The following is an 11,041-nucleotide window of genomic DNA, read 5'->3' on the forward strand; positions in this document are numbered from 1 at the left end:
AGAAAAAAAAATTTCTACAGTATTTCACTCTGCATCATTATGAATGAAAAATATGATCACACAGTTATCATTACTCCAAAAAAAAAATAATGAAGTGGAAAATGATATGTTGCACATCCAGCTTACCAGGGATTGTTGTTATCTTAATTCTGGGGCTTGCTTTGAAAAAAGCCCTGATTGCAGTTCTTAATGACATTATGCTTTGTATATAAGTAACTGGTAAGGCCTCAGCTGGAATACTTTTGCTATGTTAATACTTGAAACATTTGGTAGATAGAGGAAGTTAAACTTAAGGTTATCAAGGAACACTGCTACCTGTGTCCTTCATTGTACCAAGTCCTGTTTATCTCTCTGCCTTATGCTCAATTTACAGTGGAACAAGGTGGTGGCCATGTTCTAGAGAAATAATGGCTTATCTTTGACCTAATGCAATATTCACACCTGTGAATGAGTGTATTCAGAAAAGAATGGCCAGGATGTTACTGAAAATGGAGGGCTTGAGTTATAAAAACATGTTGGATAGGTAGGAGGTTCGGGGTGACCTTTTGGAGGTTTATAAAATCATGATGGGTGTAGTAAGGTTAATAGCAAGGGTCTTTTCTGTATGTTAGGGGAGTTCAAAACAAGGAAGCATATTTTTAAGGTGAGGGGAAATTAGATTTAAAAGGGACCAGAGAAACAACTTTTTCCAGAGGGTGGTTTATGTATGGAATGAACTGCTGGAAGTGGTGGATGCAGGTACAGTTTTATAACATTTGAAAGCTGTTTGGATAAGTATATGAACAGGAAAGGATATAGGCCAAATACGGGCAAGTGGGGACTAGTTTAGTTCAGGAACATGGGTGGAACGGACTAGTTGGACTGAAGAGTAGAGTATGTTTCCACTCAAACATTATAAGAATGTGATTGCACTAGGGAAAGTAGAGTGGAGATTTACCAGCATGCTGTCTGAGATGGAGGATCTGAGATACAAGGAGAAATTGTAAAGGCTGGGGTTTTTTTCTTGGAGCAGTGAAGCTTGAAAGGGTCCTTAATAGAAGCACAGTATGTGGAATTGCTGTACATAGATCAGGTAGGTAAGATGACCCTATTTCATTATTCCTGATGAAGGGCTTTTGCCCGAAACATCGATTTAGAAGCTACTTGGATGCTGCCTGAACTGCTGTGCTCTTCCAGCACCACTAATCCAGAATGTATTTATCAGGTACCCATTCTTCTTGAATGCATTGTATAGGTATTCTTCTTCTGTTGCTTGTAATTCCTGGGTGCTCCAGCAGTTCTAAAGCATAAATGAATGTAAATCAATGAGTACAAATCTACCGGTAGCAGGAAAACAAAAAGTTTAGAGGTGAGGCAAGATGAGAGCATCTGCACATAGGCATTTATAGGAGACCATTTAGCCCATGTTCATGCAAGTCAGCAGAGATGGAATCACACAAGCCAGGAACAGACCCTTCGGTCCAACTCATCTGGACTGACCAGACATCCCTATCTGACCTACAATCAAGTTTTGTAGCTCAAGGGCCTGTTTCCACACTAAGTAATCTAATCATTCCAGTAATCTAATCCTCTTTCCAATGAGATATTAAACAGATAATTAATATCAGCTCTCTCAGAAGGACATCAAAGGTCTCAAGATACAATTCAAAAAGCAAGGAAATTCGTCATGGCAACCTTTAGCCTTCAACTAATAATGAGAGAGATAACCTGGTCATTTATTTCTTGCTCCTTTTGGGTGCGTGCAGTTTACAACTTTAGTTTTTGTGTTTTCTCCTTTTCTTGCACTTTTCACATTTTTTAATACATTTCCAACTTTGAAATAATACTGTTTACCCAAATTCAAATCATTAATATATCAGATATACAGCTGTGGATAGATTTGGGACACCTCAAGATCATGAAGACACTATTTACATATAACATATCGCACAGAAACAGGCTATTCTGCCTAAGTTTCATGTCAGTGTTTAACTTCAATTAAGCCACCTCTCAGTTTTTCATCAAATCCCACCAACATATCTTCTTTTCCTTTCCTTCCTCTGGATTTAATGGAATGCTAGATAACAATGTTGATCAACCATTTCTGTGGTTGCAAGTTTCACATTCTACCTATTCTCTGGGTAAAGAGCTTGATCCTGAATTCTTTAACTGCCTTATTCGTCAATATCTAATATATATGACCTAGTTCTACTCTTCCTAGCAACTGGAAACATCTTCTCTACATCTAAGCTGTCGATTCCTTTAAAGTTATTGAAAAGTTCTATCTGGTCATTCATCAGCTTTTCCTGTTCTGTTCAATTTTTCATAAGTATCAACTCTCTGGTTCTGGTGGAATGCTGATTAACCTTTGTATACCCTTTACAATCTTTATATCCCATTCATAATGTGGAGGCCAGAAATGTTCAGAACACTCCAAGTGTGGTTTCTGCACAAGTTAAATACTAATTTCTCTGTTTTTCAATTTCATACTAATTCTTTTTCCCCTTAGACATTAGTTACCTTTGTTGCAATTCTGAATGATACATGTTATTGCTTCCCCTGTGTCTATTCTTCCATTAATTTAGACACAACATCCCTAGAAGCGATTGATATGCAGTTAGACACAAACACTAGAAATCACTCCACCAGCACTTCAGGAGAAAACATAAGTTCAAAATGCAGGCCATCAGATTCAGGGGATTTGTCAATCTGTAGTTCTCCAGTATGTGTTTCCTTGTGATTGTTTTAGTTCCTCCTCCCCTTTTACCTTTTCATTTTCAGACATTCTTAGTCATTTTTCTGCCTTTTATAGTAAAGACAGACATAAATAACTGTTCAATATTTCTGCCATTTCTTTGTTTCTCATTATTAATTCCTTATTTTCACCCTCTAAGTGAGCATTGAAAAGATGTTATGAAACTTGAAAGAGTTCAGAAAAGACTTACAAGGATGTTGCCAGGGTTGGAGGATTTGAGTTATAAAGAGAGGTTGAATAGGCTAGGACTATTTTCCCTGACACTGAGGAAGCTGAGTGTAACCTTATAAAGGTTTATAAAATCATGAGGGGCATGGATAGGGTAAACAGACAAAGTCCTTTCCACGGGATGGGGGAGTCCATAGGTTTAAGGTGAGAGGGGAAAGATATAAAAGAGACCTAATGGGCAAATGTTTCACCCAGAGGGTGTATGGAATGAGCTGCCAGAGGAAGTAGTGGAGGCTGGTACAATTGCAACATTTAAAAGGCATTGTGTTGGGATACCTGGTCAGCATGGACAATTTGGACTGAAGGGTCTGTTTCCATGCTTTACATCTCTACGACTATGACTCTGACTTCCATATGTTATCCTAATTAAGCAAAGTTTACCAATTGGAAAAAAAAGTGAAAAAACAGGAAAATTCGCTTATTTCTCTATCAGAATGTACTACCTCATGCATATCTATACCAAAGTTTGTAAACACAACGTTTCTTTGTTTTGCTAAATTGTCAGCACCATCTCTTAAAAAATACAAAAAATGTTCTCCCCTCCTCAGAGTCATAGAGATGTACAGCATAGAAACAGACCCTTCAGTCCAACTTGTCCATGCCGACCAGATTTCCCAACCCAATCTAGTCCCACCTGCCAGCACTGGGCCCATATCCCTCCAAACCCTTTCCATTCATATTCCTATCTAGATGCCTTTTAAATATTGCAATTGTACTAGTCTCCACCATTTCCTCTGGCAGCTCATTCCATACATGTACCACTCTGTGTGAAAAAGTTGCCTCTTAGATCTCTTTTATATCTTTCCCCTCTCACTCCAAACCTATGCCCTCTAGTTCTGGACTCACCCACCCAGGGAAAAGACTTTGTCTATTTATCTTATCCATGCTCATGATTTTATAAACCTCTATAAAGTCACCCCTCAGCCTCCAATGCTCCAGGGAAAACAGCCCTAGCTTATTCAACTTCTTGCTGTAGCTCAAATTTTTCCAATCTTGGCAACATGCTTGTAAATCTTTCCTGAACCCTTTCAAGTTTCACAACAACTTTCTGATAAGGAGGAGACCAGAATTGCATGCAATATTCCAACAGTGGACTAACTAATGTCCTGTACAGTCACAATATGACCTCCCAACTCCTGTACTCAACACTCTGACCAATAAAGGAAGGCATACCAAACACCTTCTTCACTATCCTATCTACCTGCGACTCCACTTTCAAGGAGCTATGAAGCTGCACTCCAAGGTCTCTTTGTTCAGCAACACTCCCTAGGACCTTACCATTAAGTGTAAAATTCCTGCTAAGAATGGCTTTCCCAAAATGCAGCACCTCACATTTATCTAAATTAAACTCCATCTGCCACTTCTCAGCCCATCGGATCAAGATCCCATTGTAATCTGAGGTAACCTTCTTCATTGTCCACTACACCTCCAACTTTCCACAGATAATTTGATGAGTCTATCATGTAAGCAGAGCACAGAAAGTAGGATAGATAATTCCAGGTTTCATTCGCAACTGAGCTCCTGATAATACATTCAAGGAACTAAGATTGTTTTATGCCTAAGAAAGAAAAATAATTCTTTGGCAAAGGTAGCCAGTTAAAAAAATAACAGATGTAAACTGGATGAGTTCAATCTGGCTGGCAAATTGATTTTTTTTTAAAATTCATAGTGGGATATGGATGCTACTGGCAAAACCAATTCTTTTTGCCTTCCATATAAAATTGTACACCAGCTATACATTTTCAGAAGTGATAGAAGTTCTCTTTCCAATGAAAAGTTAAATAAATATTAAAAGTGTCAGCTCTGCCAGATGGACATAAAAGACCTCAAGACCCAACTGCTGAAAGTGTGGAGTCACACAAAGACAAGACCTGATAAAAATGGCAGATTTCCTTGCCCAGAAGAAATTATTGAATCAAACGGGATTTTACAATAATAAATTGTCATTGTCACTTCACATTCCAGAATCATTAAATGAATTTAATTTCACCAGATGCCATCATGGGATTTGAGCCCTCGTACATCACCACAATGCCAGCATTCCCATCATATGAACAACAATTCAGTAAGTTCCCAGTCATTCTTGCAGAAACTAACTTTATATTCCTGATATATTTAATTAACTGAATTTAAATTTAGCAGCCGCCATGGTAAAATTTGACCTCAGGTCTTCAGATCATAATCCATAATTCAGAAGACTAGTAACAGCCAAATGCTACTGTACTATTTACTGACCTTCCCTGTCAAAGCTCATAATAACAATAAACTTGGATGAAATGCCAGTCTACCACTGTTATTCAGGGAATTACACCTATGCAGGAAATTCATAACTTCAATGAAATGAGACAAGAGATGGCATGGGGATTAAGGAAGTACTACCAGAAGAAAAATGCCAAACACTGTTCAAGCAATAGTGGCTTCATTGCAGTTCTTACACAATTCGGGAAGTAGAGCTTTTTAAGTTCATGCAATTCTTACTTCAGTTCCTCTATGAGTCAAGTAAAACAGAGTCTACTCTATAATCCACCCAATTTGTTGTTGCTCCTTTGCATAAGTCACCTGTTCTTTCATCCCATATTTTAATCCTGACTGCCCCAAATCAAAGATTTTAAAATTTGCTGCAAGTCAATAAAAACAAAAAAAACTTAGAAATTCATGAGTCAATCATTATACAAAAGAGAAAGAAAGCTTAAATGTGTCAAGTTTAAAGTACTGTGATGTACAATTCTAGCATCCAGAGTTCTCAGATCCTGAAATGTTACCTGTCTTCAACTTTCGGATGTTGATTGGCCTTCTGTACGTTTCCAACATTTTACGATATCACAAATCAATCGATACTTTTCAGTCAACTGAAAACTGCAGGAATTCTTCCCTATTTAATGCCAACTTTCTAACAATTCACTGCAATCAGATTATTTCATAATCATAAGATCTGGACTAATACATTAAAGAGAGTTAATATTGGAATGACATTAGTCACAGAATAAGGCATTTGTGACACATTTGAGAAATTAAACAATGACACCCCTCCCCCCACCCTGAACGAACACACACACGAACAGCGATGTATACCAGTTGACAAAAATGAGCAAATAGTGTCACAGCTGGGTTGTTTTTGCAGACGTAGGTTGAATCTAGTCCCAAACATTGTAATTTGGCCATATTTGACTTCAATGATCATTCTAAAATACTGAAACCAGAGAAAAGAGTAGAGGGAGAAATATCAACATGAAGGTTAGTCATGATTCAAATTAATTAAAGCCCACTTCCATGTACAAGCTTTGTCAATCATTAAGTTTATTATCCTGACAGGAAGCAGAACTAATTCAACACAACACAAAAACTTCTAAACATAAGTGACTCTGAAATTAGGATTGTTCAAGAATAAACTGCAATAGAAATCAATGTACAACTTTGCTGTCATCAATCATTAATTCCTGGAATTCACTTGGAATATCTCACCTATAGCATATCAAATCTGCAAAACACAAAATGGGGTAAAGCACCTTCTTATGATTGAGTCGGGGCTGTCCATTACATCTTCTGATTGAAAGCTTCCTAATTTGTTAAATTCATCAGTAGAGTCATACAGCTAATTAATGCAAATGCTTTTTAGCTGTAGCCATAAACTAATACACTTTAATGTTGTGTAATGTGTTCTTCCATGTTGCTCTTCCGTCAGCACTTCAAATTAAAGACAATATTTACAACTATATTGCTAAATGGTTTTTCATAATGCATACAAATCTCACATGCCTATTACATTTTATTTTTACTTTAATCAATACGAAAGGATAAGTCTGCAAAGAATATTTCAGTACAAAAAAGATTTTAAACTAGAGAAATCCAATTAACTAGAGCCAGATTTAGGTTGTCTACAAATCCTGTGTATATGCGTAGACATGTCTATTTAATGGAACCCAAATAAACTTGACAGGAAAAAGAGAATTCTATATAATGAATTGTCAGCTGAGTGTTGCTAACTGCCATAATGAAGTGGATGGAGTAAGCAGCAAATTCAGTTACAGTAAACAGGTTCCTCAAATTGAAACCACTCCATCTTGGCACCAAGTCAAAGCCACTGTAAAACCGCAATAAATGCAGTATCTGCTTCTCCAGGTCAAGAGACTAACCCAACTGCTGCTAAATTTTCTATAAAATGGACTGGAATTAAAATTTATACAAATGCCAGGCTTAGCTCAAACAGTAGCTGTTACTTTAATTCAAAGGGGCTGTGATTAAACCCTATTTGACTGAGGAAGTACTGCATTGTTAGAGGTTTCATCATTCCAATAAGGAAACGGAGGCCTTCTCTGTCCTCGGAGGTGATTGCAATATATCTCACGCCACTATTCCAATTAGAACAGGAAATCTGTCATTTCTTGACTAATTTCTATCTTAATTAATGTCAAAAGTATTAAATAGGCATCAATACCCTTATTTCATTGTGGATCTGTGTTTATCATAGTAGCTATATTTTAGAAATAATTAATTAATTGTAAAATACTTTCAGTCATCATGAAAAGACATAACATAAAGGCAAGAATCTTCTTTCAAGTGAAATTATGGGAACCGCCATACAAATTATTAAAAGTAAAGCTAAAAACAAAACAGCATTCCTCTTGGCAAAAAACAAAATCAAACTAGAAAATTCAGTGGTCAGTCAGCATTTGGAAGTAGGTGAACCGTTAACTTTATTGGTCGAGTAACACCCAAAAGGTCAATTTGTCATTTTTCTTCCAAATACCAAGCAATAAATTCTTAGTAGACAGCTTAACTCCATTTATTATAAAAGAAAATGTAAAACAAAGCAGTCTTTCACAACAATTCTCTTGGAAATGGCTGCCCAATTCTTCCTCAGTGTCTAGCATGGATATCTCCAAAACTGAATGTTAAGAAACCTATCCCAACCTTTCCTTCAATTCAGGTTATTGGTAGGTCACTAAAGAAAAAGGAATCGTTCGCCAAGTACTTTTCAGGAAAGCAATATAGCTTACAGCTATCTAGATTTTCACAAATAAGACTCTAATAGCACAACAAGAATTATAGATTATAGATCACAACAAGAAGAAAGAATAAACAAAAGGATTATTCCAATTAGTTCACAATATTCCATTACTATAGGTAAAAAAAAAGCATTAAATTTGTACAGCATTAGGATTGACTGGGAGAATGCGACTAATATATAATCCCTTTTAGGTGTTGATGGAACAGTATCTTGTTATTAATCAGACTTATTTTTCTTCATTAGCGGTTTTGCAGCTAGTAATCATAAAGCAGGAGAATGTCTGCTTTTGTTGCTTTCACAAATAACAACTTTTCCATGTTTTTAAAACCAAAAACACATTACCACCCACATCCTGCCCCACTCACCTATCACTCACGACCACGCCAACTCCCTGTTCCCAGATTACATTGAAAATCTCTATCTTGTTTACAAATCTTTTCAAGGCCTCTTCCTTGCCACACCCAATCTCAACTCCCTGGTCCTCGAATCCCCATGCATGCGCTTTGGTCTTCTGACACCAAACTCCCTTTGCTACAGTAGTGGCAGTGGAACGTATAACTCAGCACATCTTTTAAACTCTTCTATCTTCCTATCATCAAAAATCTTCAAATTAGTCATCTCTGGCAGCTATTAACTATCCATTTATCCTCCGGGAAGCATGTTATAACTGTGACCACCTTAAAAAGGTGATTTACAACAAATATCTAGTTGCTACCAAGCTCACTAAATTTAGCCAATAGTACCTAATTACGGTATAAAAATCCAAATTAGTCATTTGATTCAACTTTTCTGTTGCTGTCATTGTGCCTTTTGCCTGGAGTTCAATCAGCGTGAACTGAGATTTCTTTTTCTAATGTGAAAACATCCATCTTGCACAGCCTAAAACTGCAAATAGGCTTTGACTATGCAAAAGTAATTACCATTCTGTCTTTTGATTTAATGACATCGAAATAATTTTACATACAACTTTGTATGAGTGTGTTACCTTTTTTTGTCAGAAAATTACAACTTTTATAAGAAAAATCACTTCTATGTTTCTCCAATAAAATATCTTTCAAGATTGATTTGAAATAATTATATTGTGCCTTAATACAGGTTTCTAAACTGAGATCTATGAACTCTGAAAGGGTCCTGACTCATAGTTTTGCCACTTATTTACTTACTCGTAGGTTATTTGTTACTGTATAGAAATAGCTGAAGTAATTTTTGCAATTATATCACTATTTGGATGATTCCACTTTTTGAAAGCAAGAGCAGATAATCCCTAAAAATGCATCAATACTTGCAATATGGTCCACAGAAAAAACACAACAAAGCCGCAAACATACATTTAACGAGTCCATCTGAAGACGAATTAGTCTTATTTCACAGATCATAATTCACATTACAAACATTTTTGATGGGGAGACAGCATTCCACCTGACCTCAACGTAATTCCCAACACACCAAACCAGGGTGCCAGTGGCATAGTGCATTCATAAATAATGTTACAAATATGTGAGATGATTGGTGCAGTCCTGATCTCATAATTTCAATAACCTGCCTCGTTGTTTTTGAGACATTGCTTTGTATACAATCTGGTCATTTTAAAAGTCATGGAAAGCAGTGTAAGATTTATCCATTTAATTCAAATACTCCAAGCGCTTTTGACAATGAAAGGTGTCTAAAGACGGTGTGGCAATGCTGCAGAGAATCCCCATTCAAACAGCAGAACGAGGGAGCTGCGAAACCCCACGTCAACTGTGGCTCCCACGGAAAGAGGCTAAGGGATGCAGTTGACTTTAACATCCTTCCCATCGCCACTGGTTGTTGAACGAAGCGCAACGAAAACCATCGGCAGGGGGAACGGGTGAGAAGCGGGTGTTAAACTCAAGAGAATCTGCAAACATTCCATCAACCTTTAACCCAAACCCCCCCCCCAATGGGGACATGATGGAGAGCAGCCGCAACCCGGGCAGAAGCACCTGACCGATGCCCTTTCAGTGTGGAGAGGGCCGCCTCTGGAACCGAGCCTGCCATGGAAACGAGCCCCTGATCTGACATTGCCCCCCCCCCCAGTAACAGCCCCACTCCCCCGCCTTACCTAACGGGTGTAAATCGCCCTCGGCTCCTTCTATCGCTGCCTCTTCAGCCGCCGGTACTTCGCTCTCCCCTCCGACCTCGGTCGACGCTCCGTCCGGTTCCATTCAGTCCCCGGCAGGATTTAATATTTAATTATGGGGGAAAATTCCGCGCAGGAAAGATTTTTCTTTCAGAATATATAAACAAAAAAAGCAGGATTTGACTGTGAAATGTATGTGAGTGGGTGCTTCTCAGTCTGGGGCGAAACGCGCGAGCCGTACCGCGGGCCCACGGCTCTTCATTCACTCGCCCCTGAGTAACGACCACCCGGCTCCTCTCACCGGCAACAACAACATCAGCGGAGCCCAGAGCCGCCTCGTCACCGCTCTGTGTGCACCCGATACCGTTGCGTCATCGCGCTGCGCGTGTGTAGTTGACGTCATCGCACCCAAATATTCCTTTCCCCCCGATGACGTCATTCCAATTTGAGCTGCTACACTTCTTTGTGAGTGGAGTTCACTTCTTAGTTTCAGGGAATCTCAATGTGATTATGGGTAGACTACCTGCAGTTTGGTGAGTTAAGGGAATCTTAATCTTCTCACAAAAAAAATATTAGTTTTGCTTGTATTTAACTGAAAGTTGCTAGCTAAATTTAATAGGCTGAGGTATGGCTAAATAAATTGTGGAGCAGCTGATCTTAGTTTGAGGAAACTACTTTGTACAGGCTTTTCTGCAACTGGAGTTTAGCTAACTCTCTCTAGTTTTGAAACAAATAAATGCAGCATCTCTGCGTGACCCAGCACTGAGTATGACTTGAACAGAGTTCTGGGAGCTTGATGAGTCAACGCAGTTCGGTGAGGAATGGAAATAGATGCTGTTTGCTTTCTTTTACTTTTTCACAGTCAGAATTGATTCAATTCACTTTAAGGCACCGGGGGGAGGAGTTGATTGATGTATAATGGTGAGTAATTCAACGTTCTACTCTCTAATCTCCAGTTTAAAGTAAGTAG

General features: G+C 38.2%; 1 protein-coding gene across 4 annotated transcripts in view; it reads right to left on the reverse strand.

Moving 5' to 3' along the window:
• The window catches only part of LOC140494573 (phosphatidylinositol 4-phosphate 5-kinase type-1 gamma-like), a 97,453-nt gene extending 87,022 nt beyond the window's left edge, over positions 1-10,431 (reverse strand). For 3 of the 4 annotated variants that reach the window (XM_072593905.1, XM_072593904.1, XM_072593903.1), the window contains exon 1: positions 10,054-10,430. In XM_072593905.1, the coding sequence (XP_072450006.1) occupies positions 10,054-10,156 (103 nt within the window). In that variant the 5' untranslated portion in view covers positions 10,157-10,430. Of the gene's footprint in view, positions 1-10,053 lie in introns of all 4 variants that reach the window. The other variant, XM_072593902.1, reaches the window with a different exon arrangement.
• Positions 10,432-11,041: the final 610 nt, after the last annotated feature.

Source organism: Chiloscyllium punctatum, chromosome 24 (genome assembly GCF_047496795.1).
Source record: "Chiloscyllium punctatum isolate Juve2018m chromosome 24, sChiPun1.3, whole genome shotgun sequence".
Lineage (NCBI taxonomy): Eukaryota > Metazoa > Chordata > Chondrichthyes > Orectolobiformes > Hemiscylliidae > Chiloscyllium > Chiloscyllium punctatum.